The sequence below is a fragment of the Cervus elaphus genome, chromosome 19, assembly GCF_910594005.1.
Source record: "Cervus elaphus chromosome 19, mCerEla1.1, whole genome shotgun sequence".
In the NCBI taxonomy this organism is placed as follows: domain Eukaryota; kingdom Metazoa; phylum Chordata; class Mammalia; order Artiodactyla; family Cervidae; genus Cervus; species Cervus elaphus.
In genome coordinates this window covers 76,255,187-76,279,562 of record NC_057833.1, presented here as the reverse complement: position 1 = coordinate 76,279,562, position 24,376 = coordinate 76,255,187, and the positions used below count along the sequence as shown (strand labels likewise).

The 24,376-nt window shown below is 42.3% G+C and overlaps 1 protein-coding gene across 1 annotated transcript in view; it reads left to right on the top strand.

Moving 5' to 3' along the window:
* BACE2 (beta-secretase 2) overlaps positions 1–21,792 on the top strand; it is a 112,078-nt gene extending 90,286 nt beyond the window's left edge. The window contains exon 9 of the mRNA XM_043874015.1: positions 15,153–21,792. Within this exon, the coding sequence (XP_043729950.1) occupies positions 15,153–15,406 (254 nt within the window). The 3' untranslated portion in view covers positions 15,407–21,792. The remainder of the gene's footprint in view (positions 1–15,152) is intronic.
* Positions 21,793–24,376: the final 2,584 nt, after the last annotated feature.

Below are 24,376 nucleotides of genomic sequence, written 5' to 3'. Positions count from 1 at the left end.
CATGGGATTTTCCAGGCAAGAATACTGAAGTGGGTTCCCATTTCTTCTGCCAGGGGATCTTCTCAACCCAGGGACTGAACTCAGGTCTCCTGCATTTCAGGCAGACTCTTTACTGTCTGAGCCACCAGGAAAGCCCAGAGTCAATGATGTAGAGTACATAAAATCTTCCCTTATTATTAATTTTTGAGCATCATGATCTGTTGTATGGGCATTTCCTAATTTGTTTAATCCTTATTGATAGATATTTAGATTATTTCTAAACTTTTGTTGTTATAATGATGCTACAATGAACACCATTTATATGTCTATTCACACATAAGAAAGTATACCTCCAGGTTGGATTACTAGAAGTAGAATTACTGGGCTGAAGGGTGTAGCATTTGTAATCTTGGTGGATATTGTCACATTGCTTTCCTAACAGGTTATGCGTGTTTATACCTGGCTATACTAGTTCTCTAGCAATGTATGTGATGGCCCGTTTCTCCCGTCAGACTCACCAACATGGTGACACACCTTGGGGAATTTTGCCAATCTGATGGGTGAAGAAGATCATCTCAGTGTAGTTTTAATTGTATTGCTTTATATAGGTGAGGTTGAGTTTCTTGTCATATATCTAAAGGCATTTGTTTTTCATTTTCTGTGAACTCTCTACGCTGATCTTTTCCCCATTTTTTTTTGTTGGGTTTTTACTTTTTAGTGTTAATTTGTAAGAGCTCTTTATGTGTACATTTGTCTGGAGGGGAAAAAACACGAAAATTCATATCTCAATTGTAAATTATTCTTAAACTTTGCTTCTGATGAATTTTAGTGTAAAAACTATTTACTTTTATGTACTTAAGTGTATCAGTCTTTTGCTCTAAGGTTCTTGGGCTTAATGTTCCATTTCAAATTATCTTCCTCACTAAAATTATTCTGTGAGTTAAGTACTTTTATGTCTGGTTTCCCCTTGGCATAGAATGTATCGATTAAATATTTTCCCCCCAAGATGACTGCCAGATTTTTTCTATAACATTTATCAATTGATCTATCTCTTCTTGACTAATTGGAAATCCCACTATTATTTTGCATATCAAATTCAAGTAAATACTTGAGAAATATATGTTTATTTCTGGACTTACTATTTTGTTCAGTTGATATGTTGTAGAGTGTTATTTTCCTTTTGTTCTTTTTTCAAAACTTCTCTGCTATTCTTAATTTTCTTTTCCTTTATGAACTTTTGAATCAGCTTGTTCAGTTAAAAAAACAATCTTGTTGACATTTTAGTGAGCTTTTATTCCCTTTAAACACAGCTTTCGTATAATTCAAGCAGATCGTTCTATTTTCTAAGATTGAAGGAGAACTCATCTCCCTGTTTTCGTGTCTGCTGACTGTTCTCTCATGGTGGATTTTTTTTCTCACTTGGTTTGTAATTTTTTGTTGTGAACTTATCTTTGGTGAAAGTAACAAGTGAAGTCGCTCAGTCGTGTCCGATTCTTTGCGACTCCATGGACTGTAGCCTACCAGGTTCGTCTGTCCGTGGGATTTTCCAGGCAAGAGTACTGGAGTGGGTTGCCATTTCCTTCTCCAGTGGGTCTTCCCGACCCAGGAATCAAACCCGGGTCTCCCGCATTGTAGGCAGACGCTTTACCGTCTGAGCCACCAGGGAAGTTCATTTTTAGTGAAAGTGCTTTTTATTTTTCCATCTGAGAGACTTCAGTGCACTTTGGTTTGTAAAAATGTTCCTATAAAGCAATTTTGCATTTTTCTGTTGGGTGTTCTCAAACCAAGTATAGGGTTTCTACACCAAGTTGTATAAGTTTATATGTTAGCCATGCTTGAGGTACTGGTTGGGAGGTCCCATTTCTCAAGGAAGAATCTTTCTTCCCTTCAACTTCTACCCCTTCTCAAACCTCAGACAGAGTCAGGCTTACTTGTTGGTAGAGATTTTCTGGCTCCCTGTACTGATTGGCCAGACTTTCACTGGCATCTCAGCTCTAGTACCTTGGTGCTGGCATCAAGCACCATCACCTCCCCCCCCCCAACTTGCTGGGTATTGAAACTGCAGCACTCAGCTGCATATTTTAAATTGAGCATTGTTTTATTCTCATTTCTATGTGTTATGGCAGGAGAAAGTTCTACCTTTGCATTAACCAGCACTTGAAAAATCTTTGGGAACTCCCCTTGCCCCTGCCCTGGATCTTATCTTGGTTTTCATAATAATCTGTGTTTGTCAAATACCACTTAGTTTATGGGATTAGACTTCCCTATAAGGGATGGGCTGAGGCAGGAAGGAGGGCAGTGAGTAGGAAGGAGCTCTTTGATTATAACCTCTTGGGGAGCTTTTTAAAATATTCATGGTCCATATCCTCACCTCCTTCTGTAGCCAAGGTATATCAGAATAGTGGTGGGTGGGAGGGTGATGGGTATTTTGGAAAAAGACCCCAAGATGCTTCTGTTCTGCTGCCCCTGCTTCTCCTCGACTCACCTCCACTCCTACGGACAGTCACTGTTCTCATCTCAGATCAGATAAACAAGGCATGAGTCACGGTGAATCATGGAGTTGGCCAACCGGGGTCTTCAGCACATAGTCTCCCATGCCTGGAATAGGTATGAGGGACTGCCTCTCTGTTGCCTGGGCCAAGTGTCCTAAAGCTAGGAAAATAATACAGTGCTAAAATTGACAACTTTCTCTTAATGTATCCAAAGCTTCTGAAATACCACCCATCTCTTTTTATAGATTGAGACATTTAGCACCCAAGAGCTGTATAGATTTCAGCTTAGAAAATTTGAGACACATCATGGATTGTGGCAATCGTTTCACTGTGAATTTTCTTTGCCGCAGGTTGAAATTGGATCTTCTGGTTCATGTTTAAAAATAGGAAAGTTAGCTGTTAAGAACAGAGTCTCAGAGATACGCCTCTGACATTTACTTAGAGTACAACCAAATGACGCCAAAGCCAAGGGCTCCCAAAGACATAGATTAGGCAGCCCTCTTCCTCACTTTACAGAAAAGCACAGCAAGGCTTCGAGGTGGTAAACGACTTCAGGTCCTTGCAAAGCAAGGTGGTACTAAATCCATTACGCCTGTCCTGTAACCCAGGACACTTTTCTAGTAAACCGTGTCCACTCAGAAAGCATCTGAGCACTGACTAATCCATCCATCAAAGGGGACAAGTCACTTCGTTTTGTATGCTATGATGGAAAAGACCTGACCATGATAAATGTTATAGTTGGTAAAGGAGATATCGTCTTCAGGCATTCATTATCAACTAGGTCCTCACCTCCTTGGCAATAAGACGAAAAGTGCATGATTAAAATTTTAACCCAAGACTTTGGTGAAAGAATTTAAAACAACAGTGTGTTACCAGCTGGCATTCCATAAACACTGGCCTTACTCCAGGCCCCATGCTAAGTACTTAACTCCTGTTCGCTTGATTATCCACACAACAAGACTGTGCTGTTATTATCTTCTTTTTACAGATGGGGAAGCTGCAGGGCAATGAAGTTAAGTAACTTGACCAAAATGACACAGCTCATAAGTGACAAGTAAGATTTGAACCCCAGGGACCATGCTTTTAGCTACAGTATACTGTGGCTTCTCAGGAGATCAAACCAGTCAATCCTAAAGGAAATCAACCCTGAATATTCATTGGAAGGACTGATGCTGAAGCTCCAATACTTTGGCCACCTGATGCACAGTCGACTCATTGGAAAAGACCCTGATACTGGGAAAGATTGAGGGCAAGAGGAGAAGGGGGCGGCAGAGGATGAGATGGTTGGATGGCACCACTGACTCGGCGGACATGGAGTTTGAGCAAACTCTGGGAGACAGTGAAAGACAGGGAAGCCTAGCATGCTGCAGTCCATGGGATTACAAAGAGTTGGACACAACTTAGCGACTAAACAACAAATGAAGTTAAAAGTTCTGTGACCAAAGAATTAGTAGTATGTGTAATATATGTGCAGGCTTTTCTGTGAATGGCATTTCTAGAAAATATCCTCTAGGTATTATTTATTTATTATTCATTTATTTTTAAGTAAATAATAATTTTTTACTGCCCTGGGTCTTAGCTGCTACAACAGGCTTTCTCTAGTTGCAACAAGCAGAGGCTACTCTCTAGTGGCAATGTGCGAGCTTTTCATTGTGGTGGCTTCTCTTGTTGTGGAGCATAGGTTTAGGGCACTGGCTCAGTAGCTGTGGCATGTGGGCTTAGTTGCCCCACAGCTTGTGGGATCTTCCCAGACCAGGAATCAAACCCATGTTCCCTGGATTGGCAGACAGATTCTTCACCATTGGACCACCAGGGAAGTCCCAGATGTAACTGAAAATCAACCTTCCTTTAGTGTTGAGTGCTATGATCAGATGTTCAATCATGTCCAACTCTTTGTGATCCCATGGACTACAACCCACCAGGCTCCTCTGTCCATGGGATTCTCCAGGCAAGAATACTGGAGTGGGTTGCCATATCCTCTTCCAGGGGATCTTCCCAACTCAGGGATCGAACCCACATCTTTAACATCTCCTGCATTGGCAGGCAAGTTCTTTACCACTAGCACCACCTGGAAAGCCCTTCATGTTGAGTAGCTAGTTAGCAAATGAGAAGTCTGTTGTCTCCAGATGATACATCATGTCTGACAACCTTCAGTTCAGTTCAGTTCAGTTGCTCAGTCATGTCCGACTCTTTGTGACCCCCTGAATTGCAGCACGCCAGGCCTCCCTGTCCATCACCAACTCCCGGAATTTACTCAAACTCATGTCCATCGAGTCGGTGATGCCATCCAACCATCTCATCCTCTGTCGTCCCCTTCTCCTGCCCCCATTCCCTCCCAGCATCAGGGTCTTTTCCAATGAGTCAACTCTTCACATGAGGTAGCCAAAGTATTGGAGCTGACAACCTTAAATGGGTGCTAATTCTCAAAAACGTTTTAAAAGATACATAACTTTCCTGATTATAAGAATGACACACGTATGTTAAAGAAAGTTGGATGATTTTTTTTTTTTACTATTTTTATTGTATTTATATATATGTACAGATGGTCCTAGACTTAAATGATGGTTTGACTTGAGATTTTTTGACTTTATAATGGTGTGAAAGCCATATGCATTCAGTAAAAAGTTTACTTCGAGGTGTGAATTTGGATCCTTCACTGAGATGGCGATATGCGGTCCGATGCTCGTGGAGCGCTGAGCTGTGGAAGCCACAGCTCCCAGTCAGCCAGGTGATCACAAGTGTAAATAACCAATATCCTTAGAACTACTCTGTACCTACAGATGCTGTTTTCCACTTTCAATACAGTATTCAATAAATTACAGGAGAGATTCAACCCATTCTTATAAAATAGGGTTTGTCTCCGATGATTTTGCCCATGTGTGCATGCTCAGCCTTTAAGTCATGTCTGACTCTCACAACCCCGTAGACTGTAGCCCACTAGGCTCCTCTGTCCATGGGATTTCCCAGGCGTGAATACTGGAGTGGGTTGTCATTTCCTCCTCCAGGGGATCTTTCTGACCCAGGGATCAAACCCACATCTCCTGCATTGCAGGTGGATTCTTTACCACTGAGCCATGTAGAAGCCCTGATTTTGCACACCTGTAGGCAAATGTAGGTGTTCTGAGCACAGTTAAGATAGTCCAGGCTAAGCCAGGATGTTCAGTATGTTAGGTGTATTAAATGCATTTTTTATTTAGTTATATTTTCAACTCACCATGCTTTTATTGCGATGTAACCCCATCATACGGAGAAGGCAATGGCACCCCACTCCAGTACTCTTGCCTGGAAAATCCCGTGGATGGAGGAGCCTGGTGGGCTGCAGTCCATGGGGTTGCGAAGAGTCAGACACGACTGAGCGACTTCACTTTCACTTTTCACTTTCATGCATTGGAGAAGGAAATGGCAACCCACTCCAGTATTCTTGCCTGGAGAATCCCAGGGACCGGGGAGCCAAGTGGGCTGCCATCTGTGGGGTCGCACAGAGTCGGACACGACTGAAGCAACTTAGCAGCAGCAGCAGCAACCCCATCATAAGTCTAGGAAGGGGTGTGTGTGTGTGTGTGTGTGTATGTGAGATATGAAAAAGTATATAAGCTTGGGCATTCCACTTAAAGAACAATGCTAAAATCAATTGCTAGGTACCTAACAGAGCTGGGGTTGGTTTTGTTTTTTTCTTTTTCATCCTAAATGCAATCATTTTCACATCTGTTATCCTTTGATGCATTTTTTGACTGCCTTGTTCTTTTGATTTTTTAAAAGCGCTGTTGAGATATGATATGAAATGAGCCATTCACATTATAGGGTACAATTTGAAAAGTTTTACATATGATGATAAATATTTCCATCAAGCCCCAAAATTTCCTTGTACTTTTCTGGTCTATCTACCCCCTAGACCTTGCTGCCCCCCAACCCCAACCCCAGATAGCCCCTGATCTGCCTTCTGTCACTACAGATTACTTTTCCCTTGTTAGAATCTCATATTTCCTTTTTCATGCATTCCTCTTTGCCTGGCTTCTTTCACTCAGCATAATTATTTTAAGATTGATTTCTTTTTGTTTCATATATCACTAGTTCATTCATTTTTATGCTGTGCAGTGCTCGATTGCACAGATATAATTGGTTTACCCTCTTTCACCTGTTGATATTTGGGTTGTTTCTGGGTTTTGGGGCTGTTATAAATTAAGTTGCTCTGAAATTAGTGTTGAAGTCCTTAGACATAATTTTCATTTCTCCTGAGTAGAAGTAGAATGGCTGAGTCATATCAAGGGGCTGTGATTTTCTTCCTAAGAAATTGCCAAACTGTTTTTCAGAGGTGACTGTGTCATTTTCCATTCCCACCAGCTGTCTGTGAGCGTTTCAGTGCCTCTACATACTCATCAGCATTTGATATGGCCAGTCTTTTTCATTCTAATAGGTAGCTGCTGTTGTTGTTTAGTCCTCCTCCAGAGGATCTTCCCAACCTAAGGATCAAACCCATGTTTCCTGCATTGCAGGTGGATTTTCTACCACTGAGCTACTGGGGAAGCCCCTAGTAGGTAGTTGCTGCTGCTAAGTCACTTAAGTCGTGTCCGACTCTTTGCGACCCCATAGACGGCAGCCCACCAGACTCCCCCATCCCTGGGATTCTCCAGGCAAGAACACTGGAGTGGGTTGCCATTTCCTTCTCCAGTGCATGAAAGTGAAAAGTGAAAGTGAAGTCGTTCAGTCGAGTCCGACTGCTAGAGACCTCATGGACTGCAGCCTACCAGGCTCTTCCGTCCATGGATTCTCCAGGCAAGAGTGCTGGAGTGGGGTGCCATTGCCTTCTCCGAGTAGGTAGTTAGTGGTATCTTATTGTGGTTTAAATTTTCCTTTCCCTAATGACTAATAGGCTTTAACATCTTTTCATGTGCTTATTTGCCATTCACACATCTTCTTTGGTGAAGTGTCTTTTCCAGTTTTCTTGCCCATGTTTGTGCTAAGTTGCTGTTTTCTTGGGCTTCCCAGGTGGTGTTAGTGGTAAAGAATCGCCTGCCATTGCAGGAGACAAAAAGACTCGGGTTTGATCCCTGGGTCAGGAAGATGCCCTGGAGGAAGGCATGGCAACCCACTCCAATATTCTTGCCTGGAGAGTCCCATGAACAAAGGAGGCTGGCAGGCTACAGGCCATAGGGTCGCAGAGTTGTGCTGAAGCAACTTAGCACACATACTTGTTTTCTTATTTTTGAGTCAGAGTTCTTTATATTCAGAATGCAAGTCTTTTGTCAAAAATGGGACTTGCAAACATTCTCTCCCAATATTTTCAGCCTGTTAACCTTGTCTTTTGAAGGGGACAGATTCTTAATTTTGATGAAATAAGGCTCAATCAATGTTTTTCTTTTATACATTGTGTATTTTGGTGTTATAGCTAAGAAATTTTTTGCTTCGCTTGATGATGTGAAGATTTCCTCCTGTGTTTTTCTAAGCATTTTATAGTTTTAGAATTGTTTCCAAATATTTAGAGATTTTCCAGTCATCTTTCAGTTGCTAATGTCTAGTTCCACCATTGCCAGAGAACATACTTAGTATAAGTTGAATCCTTTTAAATTTATTGAAAGTTGTATTGTGGCCCAGGAAATAGTCTGTCTTGGTAAATATTCCATGTGCTCCTGAAAACAATGTATGTTCTGTATAATTGTTAAGTTAGGTGATAGAATTGTTCAGGACATCTATGTCCTTAGTTATTTTCTATCTATTTTTAAGAAAAGGAATTTGAAATCTCTGACTCTATTTGTAAAATTATTTCTTCATCCTTGCACTTTTATCATTCTTACTTTATATATTTTGAAATTCTGTTATTAGGTATAAAAATATTTAGTATTATGCTGTGTTTATGAACTGAACATTTTATCATTATGAAATTACTGTGTTTATCTGATAGTGTTCTGCTCTGGATCTACTCTGTCTGATATTATTATACACACTCTGGGTTTCTTTTTATCAGCATTGACATGATATATCTTTTTAAATCCTATGACTGTCAACATAATTGAGTAGTAACATTTAAAGTGGGTTTCTTGTAGGTAGCATATAGTTGGGTCTCGCTTTTTATCTAGTTTGACAATCCCCATTTTTTAACTGGAGTGCTTAGACCAGACATCAGCAAACAACAGCCGGTAGCTAAATCTGGCATGTGACTTGCTTCCATATGGCCCATGAACTAAGAATGATTTTTACATTGTTAAATGGTTATTAAAAAATCAGAAGGAGTATGTGATAGAAACCATGTGTGACCCCCAAAATTAACATGTTTACAGTCTGGTCCTTTATGGAAAAGTTCACAAACCCCTAGTGTAGACTATTTATATTTCATGAGATGATTGATATGGTTGGATTTAAGTCTGTAGTCTTGCTATGTGTTTTCTCTGTCTCAGCTGTTCCTTTTTTCTCTTTTTCCATCTTCTCTTGGATCGAGTGTTTTTTTCTCCTCGGCAAGTTTATTAGCTATGACTCCTGGCTGCATTATTTTAGTGGCTCTGAGGTTTGTATCATCCATTTACTTGATCACAGCTACCACTTCCTGTAGTAAACAAACCTACAGATTGTCCTTCCCTTTCTTGCCTTCTGTCCTTCCTATAATATTACTATCATGTATATTTTACAAATCTCCTGTACATGAATGCTAAGTCACTTCCGTTGTGTCCAACTCTGTGTGATCCTGTGGACTGTAGCCCACCAGGCTCCTCTGTCCATGGGATTTCCCAGGTAAGGATACTGGAGTGGGCTGCCATGCCCTCTTCCAGGGGTTCTTCCCAACCCAGGGACTGAACCCACATCTCTTATGTCTCCTGCATTGGTGGCCAGTTCTTTGCCACTAGCACTGCCTGGGAAGCCCAGAATTCACCCAGTACATTGTTATTACTTTTGCTTGAATCAGTCAGTTATCTCTTTAAATATTTTAAGTTAGAAATAAAGATTTTACAATTGCCTACATAGTTACCATTTCTAGTGTTCATTTCTGTGTGTAAATCCCTGTTTCCACCTGATCTCATTTTTCTTCTGCTGGAAGGGTTTCCTTTAGTACATTTACTTCATTTAGTACATTTTAGTACATTTGATAGTGCAGATCTGAGGTAATGATTTCTTTCTTTTTTTCAGTTTTATTGAGGTATAATTGGCAAATAAAACCTATGTATATTTAAGGTGTACAACTTGATGTTTTGATATACGTGTACGTTGTAAAATGATTTATTGTTGTTTAGTCGCTCAGTCATGTCCAACTCTTTGTGACCCCATGGACTATAGCCCTCAGTCCAGGCTCCTCAGTCCATGGGGATTCTCCAGGAAAGAATACTAGAGTGGGTTGCCGTTTCCTTCTCCAGGGGATCTTTCCAACCCAGGGATCGAACCCACATCTCCTGCATTGGCAGGCAGGTTTTTTGTGGTTGTCGTTGTTGTTGTTGTTGTTTTACCACTGAGCTACCGAGGAAGCCCACTGTAAAATGGTTACTCAAAGTAATTAACATATTCATCATCTCACATAATCATTTCTTTTTTCCTTTTTTTTTTTTTTTTGGTGGTAGTGAGAACACTTAAGATACACCCTCTTAGCAAATTTCAAGTCTACAATACTGTTAACTACAGTCACCATGCTGTACCTTAAATCCCAGACTTACTCATCTTGCATAACTAAAACTTTGCCTCCCTTAACCAATATCTCCCCTTACCTGTAGCCTCCAGCCCCTAGCAACCACTATTGTACTCTCCGAATCTATGAGTTTGACTTTTTTTAGATTTCATATGTAAGTGGATCATGCAGTGTTTGTCCTTCTGTGTCTGGCTTATTCCATTTAGCAGTATTCTCCAGGTTCATCCATGTTGCCCAGATGGCAAGATATCCTTCTAAGACTGAATAATATTTCAATATGAATACATGTGTGTATGTGTGTGTATGTCTGCTTATGATAAATTCTTTCAGCTTGTATATGTCTGAAAACATTGCTTTATCTTCACTTTTGACAAATATTTTTTGGGGGGATAGAATTCTGGGCTGGCTGCGTTTCTCCCCTTGATACTCTAAAGATATCACTCTACTCTCTTAGAGCTTGTATAGTTTCTGACATGAAATCATCTATAATCCTTTACTTTGTTCCTTTGTACATAATATTTCTTTTTCTCTCTCCTTTAAAGATTTTCTCTTTAACACTGGTTATCAGCAATTCACTAGTGTATTCATGTTTCTTGTACTTGGGGTTCTCTGAGTCTCTTGGATCAGTGGGTTTATAGTTTTTATCCCATTGGGAAAATTTTGGTTACTGTTGCTTCAACTATTCTTTCTGCCTCCCATCCTCTCCTGTTATTTGGGTGGCCCCACAGTTTACTGATTTTCTATTTTTTTTTTCAGTATTTTACTTTGTTTCATTTTAATCATTCATATTGCTATGTTTTCAAGTTCACTTATCTTTTTTTTTCCAATGTGTAATCTGCTGTTAACACCATTCAGTATATTTTTCATCTCACTTAATGTAGTTTTTAATCCCTAGAAGTTTGATTTATGTCTTTTTTTTATAGTTTGTATTTTAGGACTTTCCAGGTGGCACAGTGGTAAAGAATCTGCCTGCCAATGTGGGAGACACAGGAGACGTGGGTTCGATCCCTGGGTTGGGAAGATTCCCTGGAGAAGGAAATGGCAACCCACTCCAGTATTTTTGCCTGGAGAATCCCATGGACAGAGGAGCCTGTGGTTACAGTCCATGGGGTCATAAAGAGTTGGACACAACTGAGCACATGTCTCTCTTTAATGTGACTAATATTTTGTCTATCATTTCCTAAGTAGAATAGAGTAATAATAACTGGCTTAATATAATTCCTAATAATCCTATCACCTGTGTCATTTCTTCCTAAATTTTAATTTATTAATTTTTCCCTGTTATGAATTTTTCTATTTCTTTGCATTTTGGTAATTTTGTATCAGGTAACAAACATTGTGAATTTTACCCTGTTGGTTGCTGAATACTTTTGTGTTCTTTAAAATACTCTTGAGATGTGTCTGGGTCACAGTTAATTTCCTTATAAAGAGTTTGATCCTTTTTTGTCTTGCTTTTAAGCTTTATCAGAGGCATCAGAGTAGTGCTAGTCTAGGGATAATCTTTCCTACTACAAAGCAAAGACCTTTAGTACTCTAAGTACCCTGTGAATTGAGTGAGTTTTTCTGGGTTTTTGTTTTTCACCGTGGGAAACAAACAGGAAATTATCGGCCACAGTCATTATTCTTATGTGAGCATAAGAATTATTATTGTTGTGTGAGCTCACATGATTCTTGCGTGAGCCCCAAGCATAGTTTCTTTTCATCCTTCCAAGTGGTTCTTTCACTGGCCCTCATTCATTTTACGGTCAGCACTGGGCTGACGGCTCAGGGGAAGTCCTCTGGGGGTGTGTGGGGTTTCACTTTGTAGCTCTCTCTCCTCTGCATCACGCTACCTGCAAACCCCAAGAGCCCTTGCTTCTCTGGGTTTCTGCCTCTGTCTCCCCAACTTGGGTGACACCCTTGTCTGTGCCACTACCCAGAAACTCTCTCAATGTAGGAAGATGGGCACCTGGGGGGCTGGCTCCATCTGTTTCCATCCCTCAGGGTTTACTGTGTCTCTTTACCCAAGTTTTAATATCTTCAGAATCTTTTTCTTTTTTTGGTCTATTTTAGTTGTTTCAGGTGGAAGGGTAAAGGGTAAGTCTTGTCCCTCTTCCATCTTGTCTGGAAACAGAAGTGGTTTCAAGTGACTTTTCATTTCTTGGTGCTTTGTTCTATTAAGATATTATCTTTCCACTAAGCATGTTTCATTCTCATAATTGCTTGTTAAAGCTTCTCTATTTATAAAGTAAATGAATCTTTGAAAAGACAAATGGCCTACTGTGGAAGGACATTTTCAACAAAAGAAAGTTTTTACTATATACATGACTCTTACAAATCCACGAGAAAGAGATAGGAATTATAATAGAAATGGCCAATGAGTGTGTTTTTCAAATGGGCCCCCAACTGGTAATCAAAGAACTACAGACATGATTTTGGATTGAGAGCCATCGTTTTTCCTTGTAGGCGCTGATGCTGGTAAGAGTGTGAGAAGTGGTACCCAGCCTGTGTTGATGGGCATGTAGTGTCTCAGCCTTTCTTGTGTGTATGTTGTCAGCATTTATCCAGATGCCTAAAAGTGGGCGTACCTTGACCCATAGTTTTACTTTATTAACTCATTCTGAAACAAACTATGAATAAGGGCAAAGACTTAGGTACATGATGTTTTACATGTCAGTGTTCACAGTGGTGGAAATATTAAAAACCACTTAAATGGTCTCAGAGATGGGTAAGCAGATTTGATACATCTATAATATGGTTTTTGTGTAATCATAAAGACAGCATGGTTGAAAATTAAATGCTATGAAAAGACAGATCACATATAAAGTGAAAATACAGTGTATAGAACAGCATGGTTCCATCTTTGTTTAAAAAATTGATGCCTATGATTATATTAAAAAATGTTAGTATTGGCTATTTCTGAGTGGTAAATTTTGAGTGTGTTTTTATTTCCTTATTTACTTACAGCTTCAAATTTTTTACCATACTATCTATTGCCTTTGTAATAAAGGTTATTTTCATTATGTATCAATGTGTATGCTCAGTCGTATACAATTCTTTGTGACCCCAAGGACTGTAGCCCACCAGGCTCCTCTGTCCATGGGATTCTCCAGGCAAGAATACTGGAGTGGGTTGCTATGCCCTCCTCCAGGGGATCTTCCTGACCCAGAGATCTAACTGGTGTCTCCTGCATCCTCTGCCTGGTAAGTGCATTCTCTACCCACTGAGCCATCCAGGAAGCCCTTGTCATGTAATGATTGTTAAATGCTCTAGGGGCTTCCCTATGGCTTGGATGGTAAAGAATCTGCCTGCCATTCAGGAGACCCAGGTTCAGTCCCTGGGTGAGGAAGATCGCTGGAGGAGAACATGGTAACTCACTCCAGTCTTCTTACCTGGAGAATCCCATGGACAGAGGAGCCTGGCGGGCTACAGTCTACAGGGTTGCAAAAAGTCTGACACAACTGAGTGACTAACACTTCACTTTTCTTTCAGTCGTTAGCTGAGGATGTCTGTAGGCACTTGAGCATCTAGACGAGCAGAAGGCCAGCATTCCTCTGTTCATAGGTGTTTGCGTGTTCTGTTTCTTGCTTTTCTCTTCCTGCACTTTTAGAAAACGTCAGGCATGCTACATGCTAAGTTATTTCAGTCATGTCCAACTCTCTGTGACCCCACGGACTGTAGCTCTCCAGGCTCCTCTGTCCGTGGGATTCTCCAGGCAAGAGTACAGAGTGGGTTGTCATACTCTCCTCCGGGGCATCTTCCTGATGCAGGGATGGAACCCACATCTCTTATGTCTCCTGCATTGGCAGGCAGACTCTTCACCACTAGCGCCACCTGGGAGGAGAAGAAGCCATGGATCCGTATTAACAGAATCCACATCGATAGTAAGAAAAAGCAACCTTTTTGCAAATTATTCATGTTTGTTCTTTCCCTCACTTTAGACCATACCCTTAAAGGTATTATTTTGACTTTTTCTTCCCTCGGTAAAAAAGGATCTTACTTGGCAGGCCTTAGGATCTTGAGGCTTTACCTATAGGAAAATTAAATGCTTAGCAGTCAGTTTAAATGGGTCATGAGGCCTTTTTCTTTTTCCAAGTAAAACTTGAGATGCCAAGAAAATTCTATACTTCTGAAAGGAGCAGATCAGCCTAGTACAGACAAATGAAATATTAGGGATCCCCAAATCTGCTTTGGGAAGTCCTTTTCCAGGGAGAATGCTTTTCAGGCATCAGTTTACAAAAGTAATGGGTAGAATTGTAGCTGTGTTTTGGGTTGTTTTTCTTTTTCCATGTTACCAGTTACATCCTAAATCCACTAGTATACTCATTTAACACTCTTTATTTTTTCACCTCAAGGCATATGGAATCTTAGTTCCCTGAGTAGGGATTGAACCCACTCCCCCTGCAATGGAAGAGCAAAGTCTTAACCACTGAACCACCAGGGAAGTCCCTCATTTACCTCTGTTGATTCTGGGCACTGTGTACACTGGAGATGTGACCTAGGACAAGTGTGGGGCAAGTGTGGGGTGGGGAAGAGTCTCCTGGGCCAGGCTGACCCCGCTGGTCTTGGAACCCACTAGGAGTGTGGGTCGGGCTGATGTAGGCATGTTACCTACTATGGAATCTACCACGGAGCGTGAACTCAGGGTGACTCCACAGGGTAAATCCCCATGATTCTGGCAGGTGCAGCTGAGTTTTCTGTTCTAGATGCTTCTTACTCTTCCTTGCTCACCTCCGCTGAGGGCGCACAGCCACGCGGCTCACCGGCGGTTCACGCTCACCTGCCTGGTGCTCCATTCTTGCCGAGAAGGACCTGATGCTTCTGTGTCCTTCTGCACGTTGCTCTCTGCCATGTGGGTTCGGCACCTGCAGGCCTTGAGACACGCTGTCACTCCACCAAGAAGGGGACTGGACCCTCTGAAGGCACACGGCCACCGAGACCCCCCGGGTGTGTGCTCAGACCCTGGGGCCTTCGGAACGTGAGAGCCAGTGCGACTTGACTGTGGCCGATAAAGCAAAAGGTTATGTCCTGGGTCATGTGATGGGGATGACTGCTCATCTCACAGCTGTGGCTTTTCCCCACTTCTGTCTCCTCAGAAATCGCAGGTGCTCCGGTGTCTGAGATTTCCGGGCCTTTCTCAACAGAGGACATAGCCAGCAACTGCGTCCCTGCCCTGCCGTTGAATGAGCCCATCTTGTGGATCGTCTCCTATACTCTCATGAGTGTGTGTGGAGTCATCCTTCTTGTTTTAATCACCCTGCTGCTACTTCCAGTCCGGTGTAGGCATCACCCCCGAGATCCCGAGGTGGTCAACGATGAGTCCTCGCTCGTCCGGCATCGCTGGAAATGAAGAGAAAAGCCTAGTGACCGTGAACTCGACAATTAAGACGATTCAGTGCAGCAGGCAGGGGTTATAAGGCAAGGCTTCTTCCTGTGCGCGTTAGTCTTAAATTTCTGTTTGCTCCCAGATGCCTTCCAGATTCACTGTATTTTGATTCTTGACTTTACAGCTTCCTCTTTCCCCCTTACTTCCAAGGAAAATGATAATAAAAAAGCACCTCATTCTTAATCAAAACAGAGTGAATTGGGCTTCAGGCTTTATGTAGCTGGTTATGCCAAACTATGTGGGTGAGCCACCCCCCCCCAAAAAAAAAGAAACCAACCAAAAGCCTTGGCTTGTTCTCTTTTCCCTTCTATCTCTGGAGAAATAAGTGCATATACTTTATAACTCTTCTTAGCTAATGGGAAGCTTTTTGTATTGATCACATTTAAGGGTATTTTGTACCAGGATCCGCCTGAGTCAAAGTGATAACAAGAAGGTTTGCAATATGACAGCAGGAGAAGTAGTCTGGGGCCCGATGATAAAAAAGCAGCCTGCCCCCTTCGGAGTTGGAAGGAGAGCATCAGGCCCCTTTTCTGGGTCTCTCTATGCTCTGCGTGCGTGTTCAGTCGCTTCAGTTGTTTCCAACTCTTGGTGATACTATGGACTGTCGCCTGTCAGCCTCTTCTGTCCACAGGGTTCCCCAGGCAAGAATACTGGAGCGGGTTGCCACGCCTTCCTCCAGGAGATCTTCCTGACCCAGGGATCGAATTCATGGCTCTTGCATCTCCTGCATTGGCAGGGGGGTTCTTTACCACTAGCACCACCTGGGAAGTCCTGGGTCTCCCTGTGATCTGAAGGAGAGCTGGACTCTACTAGGAAGAGATGATCACTCAAGTCTTCACCAGCCTCTTCTGAAGACGGAAGGCCTTCAAGTGCAAAGGAAGCGTACTCTTTGTACTCAATACTTGCATAGTACTATGGGTGTGAAAGTAAAAACTACCTCTGTCAACACTTTATCCAGGGTCCTGTGCCTGCTGGGGGTACAGGCAGCCTGCTTCCAGCCATTGCCCCCGCCTAAAGAATCCTCTTTCCAGCAGGAGAGATGTAATAGGTGCTGAACCACAGATCAACCTGGAGATGTTCTGTCATGGAGCTGGTTATCATCACATACGCTTACTCTTACCCAAAATGAATAAACACTGTATGAAGGAGAAAAACAGATTCTCTTTCACTGGCTTAATTGTTTCTTTTTCCAAGTCTCCCCTGAAGGTAGGTTGCTGATTACTCTTTTGGGGAATAGAGACATGGCTCGGTGCCCATATCCCCGACCAGCTCTCCAAGGATGTGAGGGAATTTCTGCTTTTTCCTGTGCTTTGGAACCATGAGCTTCTGTGTGCAGAACCGCCAAGGCTCAAGCACACCCAGCTGAAATAGCTGCTGACCTCCATGCTTCTGCCCTTTGGCATGTTCAGTCTTTGGTGATGAGTCAGGGGTGCGGTGGTTTCCTTATTTGGAGAACTCCACACTTGCTATCATTTATTTGAGGACTTTGGCAAAGAAAAGCAGAAGCCTTTAACTTGAGGTCATCACAAGAAGGGTTTAAAGGCAATATCCTTTCTCTTGCTGTGTGCCAAGTTCAAGGTTCCCTTTGCATCACTGTTGGGGTGGGTCAGATATACAGTACAAACCCAGAAGGGCTCCCTGAAGCATCTCGTCTGGCTGGGATGTTGTTCATGTTCCTGTGGATGTTTCACTCACCTGCCCGGTTCACTGTCTCCCCAAGTCACCTCCATATTCAGAAACAGATAAGCCTGCCCAAGATGACTGTGCCAGAGAGATGCAGGGCCATTGATATGCATCTTAGTGTCCTCACAGACACTAAGTGTCCCCCAGGGGCCCCAAGAATCTTGTGGCGAAGGGCTGAGTTGCATCTTAGAACATGGATCTTCTGTGTTAAGATCCATGCAGGTATGGCTGTGGTGAGAATGGAACCCTCTTGAAATGGGATGAGAAGAGGACACGGTCATCAGAAGGTCATTGTCCCTTCCAGCCTCAGCTAGTGGAGAGGTAATAATTTCAAAATACATTTCAGAGATAGAAATCTCTGGGGAGTCCAGTTCTCTTTTTGCCCTCTTGGCTTTTTCATGGGTTCCTGTTCGGTGGTCCACTTTCCCTGGATGTGCAGGTGATATCCCTTGACAGTGCCTTCCCCTTGCTCTGAAAAATCCAAACTCCTGAAATAAAAGGAGGGGATTGTATATATGACCCGGTTATTTCTGCTGCTTATTGCTTTACTCAGGCATCTTGTTTCATTTTCCCGTGTTTGGTTTCTGAGCTGGGGGCTGTCTCTCCTGCCATCAACTAGCAGGCATGGTTCCCAGAATACTTGATAATAGCAAGTTAGATTTCAAGCTTGGGTGTTTGAATGAAGTTTGCTATAATGCTCTGTATTTCCTATCAAATTTCTCTACCTTTTCATCTGAGATGTCAGTGGATGTGACATTTTAATGGAAATACTGAAATTACAAAAGCATAACTTAGCAACAAGGATGAACTAGACAATTGAAATTGGGACGTTTTCCTGGCATGCCTTGCTGCTGAAAATTGGACTTTGAGTCAAAACCCTGTTAGTGACACGCACCTCCTCCGGTTATGTAAATTGATCCTTCACTTGGCAAATCTTCAAACAGGCTTGCTTTGAACAGGAAAGAAGATAGCAGCCCTTTGGGGGTGTCATTTTTACCAGGCTGTGGAAGGGGCTGGAAGATGGTCCTCTCCTGAAAGATGCAAATTAGCATCAGGTTTTTGTCAAAACCTTGTCAACTCTCTGATGGAAAAAGGATGTTTTTACGTGAACAATGTATTTTTTTAAATAGGCTGATGCTTTATATTCTTGATGAGTTATTCAGAAGCCTGAAATGAAACCCTGTCTTCAGAACCTGAAACTGTTTCTCAAAACTAGCGATGAGATGGGGATTGATTATATTTTTTTCCTCTGGAATTTAGAAGAACTGCAACTGATTGGTGTGTGATCACCATGGTGAACTATTTTGCTTTTCTTATGAACCAAAACACAGGGACCTGGTGTTAAAGAAATAGATTCCTGGTGTGTGACAACCGGGACGGTCTTCCTGAATGCAGCCCACTCCCAGACTTCTGCAGGATTTTTCTTACCTGCTTCTGTGAAATGCAGACTTTTTGGTCCGAGACAAATTTGGGGTCGGTTACAGTTCAAAACTGTGAAAGTAACTCCCAGCAATGAGGTATTAACAACTTCACAGAGCTTTGGGTCATAGATTCTGCAAAGCAGTTTTGCTTTGGGGATTCCATTATCTCCTTCAAGAGGAGCAGAAGGACTATTTCTTCATTTAATAGAGGCTCCTCTCAAATGGAAATTTGTTAAATTCCTCTCACCAGATCCCCACTGGGGGAGTTGCCAGGCGTGGTTCAGTGCCAAGTTCTAGCCTGGTGTCACCTGTTGTCATTAGAAATAAATCACTGCCTGACAGCCTGTTCCATAAACAACAATAATTGAGTTTCACAGACTTTATCCTTATTAGCAGAAAGCAAATAATTGAGTGGAATCCCAGTGCATTTTTCTCTTGCATAAACTTATTAGAATTGATAACAGAACTGTTCAGAGGAAATACTTGCCACTGAGAGTGTTTTCTCTTTTAGGCAAAACAACTAAACACCAACCATAAAATGTAAAATGATGAGTTTTGCCAAGAAAGACACTAGATTTCTGGGGCCAAGAAAACTCCACCTGACAGAAGTTGTTGTTACAGTTTCAGTGGGTTTTAAGAACTTCAGACTTGAACTTGTGGCAGTTTACCAATTAAATAGCAAGATGGAAAAATACATTTTGAAAGTGAGGAGGGGAAAATACAAATATAATCAAAAGTATGCTAACAAAATAAGTGGAATTATCTCTTGGAAAATGGCTTCAATTCCAGGAATCAGCAGATTTCTTTTACTCTTAATATTGCTGAGACCATGGGAGATGTGATTTATTTCACACAGCTGCAAACCCCAAATTTCAAGAACATTCAAGCTGGAAGTGCATGTCAGATGTCAGCACAGAAACACAGAAAGCAAGGCCCCTTACACTTGGCATTACCTGATCCAGGTGAAGATTGGCTCATCCAAGGAACAGGGAGTAGGTGATGGTTGGGACTGGGAGAATTCTAGAACCTGGGAAGGGCAATGGGAATAAGAGGTCATATCCCTCAGTCAGCAGATGATGGCCAAGGTCTGGACGAACTGAAGACATCCCAGGATGTCATAGGAAACTCATTTCCCCAAGTTTGGGGTACAGCCTACCTTCTTAGGAATTTTCCAAAGGAACCTCTCAGGATGTACAAATTTATCAAAGAGAAACTTGCTTTGGAGCCATCGCCGCTGTTCTAACACAACTGGAGATATCTGAACTCCCAAGCAGGACATGATCCTTAGGCTGCAGGTTCAAGTCATGCCCTGGGAAGTTCATGGGACAGGGCCAAGAGTCTGAAGCCAAAGGGAGCTGGTGAAGTTTAGGATCTGAGCACCTGGCCATGTCAACCCAGCCCTGCCAGCCAGTTAGTTCACTGACTCAGAATCCTGCAGCACTCAGAATCGTAAGCACACTCCTTCTCCAGGGATACCTGCTGTCAGCAGCATGACCAGGAAGAAGGACTTGGGGGCAGCAGAAGCCTCCCTCAGGGCACCTGGACAGCAGCATCCTCACAGGTCCACACCGGCTCTGAACGCACACACATCCTTGGCAGAATTCAGGCAGTTCTGGACTCCTCAGGAGATGCTAGCACACAAACCCAGCTTTCAGCCTTGGTAAGAACACCTTCCCAGGGGTGAGCAGAGACGGCCTGATGCCCCAAGTCAGCAACACTGTGGGATGTGGTCATGAAAGCAAAGCCAGGCCTCAGTGATGCAGTGTGTCTTCAAAACCTCTAGTTACTGGGATTAAGTACGAGTGGGTTGCCATTTCCTTCTACCGGGGATCTTTCTGACCCAGGGATCGAACCTGTGTCTCCTGCATTGGCTGTGGATTCTTTACCACTGTGCCACCTGGGAAGCCCTAACACACAGGTGTACCCCACACATATCTATCTGAGTAGAATATTTTGCCAATGTAGATTTATAATTATAACTTATATAATTACAAATTATAGATTTATAAAATAGATTTTGAATACAAACTCAGCTGTCATACTGATGATGTCATTAAAAGGAAACTTGAAATGTTGAAAATCTTTGGAACCTAGCCTAATTTGACATTGATATTTTTCCATAGAACTTCCTTCTTTCCGCTTGGAATAATTTTACTTTTTTAATTCATGATGCATGCGTGGATCAGAATTACATGAGAAACTAGTGTCTCCAAAAGGGCTTATTTTTTCCTCTTTTTTAAATGTTAGGTGCAGAGGTAGTTGAAAGTTTCCTGATATAACTAAGGTTTCAGCTTGCTTCATTTCATGTGTTAGAATAAAATTTCACCTACACCTCACATTCTGGTAGTCAACACTTCTGAGTGAAAGCTAAGAAAACTCTTCAAAAATTATCTTTGTGAGTTAAAGAAAAATAAGCAAAGCTAATTAAGAATCTATTCACTTGTAATGAGAATCACCAAAAATAAACTTTGGTAACCCCAGTTTCTTTTACGATTTGGTGTTCTTTCCTGCTAGTGGTGGCTTGGATTTTTTTTTTTCCCCTAACTGTGGATATAATTTTATACATCCTTATCAATGAGGCTGGAAATTTAGGGTTGGAATTAGCATAATGAGAGGAAAACAATGGATGAGATTTACCATGTGCTAATAAAAGATGTAGTTTTGTAATCTAGAATGATGTATTCCTACTATGTCTGTTAATTTGCACCATTAAATATACTTAAAGTTTAAAGTCCCTATGTTCAATCATGTAAAGCAGCCACTGATTTTTTCTCAAAAAGGGTGACTTTTCTGCAGCAGCAGTGTTTATGTTTTGGCTAAAGAGTTGAAAACCTTGTATTCTTTAAAAAAAAAAAAAAAAAAGTCCTAAAAGTAATGCTTTAGAAAATGTATTTTATGTGTGTATTTCAGATTTTCATCCTTCAATACACAATGCATACGTGTTACTTGTATTTCTGGAAATGCTTCAGGTTATTTATATTTCCCTTTTGGAATTTTCCTCTATTTTTAAGATATCATGTTGATTTAAATCTATGTCACCATAGGACCAGGAGCAGGACTGCAAAGGTGTTCATGTCATCTGAGAAGAGGTTATCTTAGCTACTGATCAGTCTCCAAATTGTTATACACTTCAAAAGTGGAATTTTCTATAATAATCTTATTTTTCTACCTGTCTGTTCCACCAGTTTGAGATGTGCACCATTGAAAAGGAAATAAAAGAGTTGATTTGTTTGAATAACTACTACTTCCAACTTGTTGGGTTTGGAGTTTTTTAAATACTCAGTTCAAGTCACATTTCTGAATTTACTGTCGGCAACGTGTCATGGTCTGCTTGCCTGCCCTACTTTAACGTGGGTTCCGAGAAAATATTCAAGAGAGAGTTGAATGGAGAGTCCATGTCCAACCCTTAAGGTGTAAAATATGCTGGAAAGTGGAGAAGAATGAAATACTTTAGAATGTGAGAACCATCCTGGGGAGTGGTAGAGAGAAACCACCTGTAGAAAATACCCCCGATAAGCACATTTAAATGATCTCAAGGATTGAACAGGGCTGTCATATGGGAACTGAAAATGGCCAGACCAGGAATACTCCTGCCAGAGATGGGGGGTCTCCAAATGCCACAGGGGACAAGACAGCCCCAAGTCACGTGCCCAGGAAAACACAGCAAAGGGTTTGCCCTGGTAATGGGCCCACCTCCGAAAGCAGAGCTTCTTCTGCACGGCACTCGCCTGCCCAGGCGCAGCGCTCAGTCACACCTTCCGGAAGCCTAGGGATCCAGCTGAGAGGGGTGTGTGCCAACTCCGGCCAAGCACAGATACTTAATGGAGACGGACATCATCCCTGAGCCATGAGCATCCCTTTCGAAAAGCAAACTTCTTTCAGTGACTGAACACTTTTTGGTTGACAATGGGCTTCCCTCATAGCTCAGCTAGTAAAGAATCCTCCTTTAGTTCTTTCTCAAGGACTATAGATGGGCTTCCCTGGTAGCTCAGCTGGTAAAGAATCTCCCTGCAATGCAGGAGATCCTGGTTCGATTCTTGGGTCAGGAAGGTGCGCTGGCGAAGGGTTAGGCTACCCACTCCAGTATTCTTGGCTTCCCTGGTGGCTCAGCTGGTAGAGAATCCGCCTGCAATGCGGGAGACCTGGGTTTGAGCCCTGAGTTAAGAGGGTCCCCTGGAGAAGGGAACGGCTACCCACTGCAGGATTCTGGCCTGGAGAATTCCATGGACTGTATAGTCCATGGGGTCGCAAAGAGTCGGACACGACTGAGCAAATTTCACCATCACCCAGGCAAGGGGAAAAAGGGGTGGGGGGTAGGGTCAAATCATTAGGAGGGGAAGCAATAGTTACTGGGGAAACAGAATAGGAGGTTTAATATCTAATAATAAAAGAGATGATTAGAGTTCATATTTCACTTTTGTTTTCTATGCGGTTTTCCTAAGTTTATCTGTTTTGGCCCTTCTCAGCTGACGGTGGCACTGCCGATGCTATTTTGCATGCTTGCCACTAGGTGGCAATGTTGTGAAACTTTGTGGAACGACATTTGTGCTTTTTTTTTTTTTTTTTTTCCTTTCATCCTGGGTGACTTTCAGTTCAGTTCAGTCGCTCAGTCGTGTCCGACCCTTTGAGACCCCATGAATCGCAGCACGCCAGGCCTCCCTGTCCATCACCAACTCCCGGAGTTTACTCAAACTCATACTCATCGAGTCGGTGATGCCATCCAGCCATCTCATCCTCTGTCGTCCCCTTCTCCTCCTGCCCCAATCCCTCCCAGCATCAGGGTCTTTTCCAATGAGTCAACTCTTCGCATGAGGTGGCCAAAGTATTGGAGTTTCAGCTTCAGCATCAGTCCTTCCAATGAACACCCAAGACTAATCTCCTTTAGGATGGACTGGTTGGATCTCCTTGCAGTCCAAGGGACTCTCAAGAGTCTTCTCCAATACCATAGTTCAAAAGCATCAATTTTTCGGTGCTCAGCTTTCTTCACAGTCCAACTCTCACATCCATACAAGACCACTGGAAAAACCATAGCCTTGACCAGACGGACCTTTGTTGGCAAAGTAATGTCTCTGCTTCTTAATATGCTATCTAGGTTGTTCATAACTTTCCTTCCAAGGAGTAAGCGTCTTTTAATTTCATGGCTGCAGTCACCATCTGCAGTGATTTTGGAGCCCAAAAAATAAAGTCGGACACTGTTTCCACTGTCTCCTCATCTATTTCCCATGAGGTGATGGGACCAGATGCCATGATCTTAAGTTTTCTGAATGTTAAGCTTTAAGCCAACCTTTTCACTCTCTTCTTTCACTTTCATCAAGAGGCTTTTTAGTTCGTCTTCACTTTCTGCCATAAGGGTGGTGTCATCTGCATATCTGAGGTTATTGATATTTCTCCCGGCAATCTTGATTCCAGCTTGTGCTTCATCCAGCCCAGCGTTTCTCATGATGTACTCTGCATGTAAGTTAAATAAGCAGGGTGACAATATACAGCCTTGACATACTCCTTTTCCTATTTGGAACCATTCTGTTGTTTCATGTCCGGTTCTAACTGTTGCTTCCTGACCTGCATACAGGTTTCTCAAGAGGCAGGTGGCTTTCACAGACAACTTTTACCCAGTGTGTCTGTGATTAAATTGCATCCAGCAACTATCAAGAGTGTCCACACCTCCGTTTTTCTCCAACATAGAACCTGCCAAGTATACTGGCTAGATGTGTGATCAATCTTGGGGGCAGTGTCTAAATACCTACCTCCAGTCACGGCTGGTTTGCTTGGCTGAGTCACAGGAAAGTAAACTGAGTCAAGTGAAGTGAAGTGGCTCAGTCGTGTCCGACTC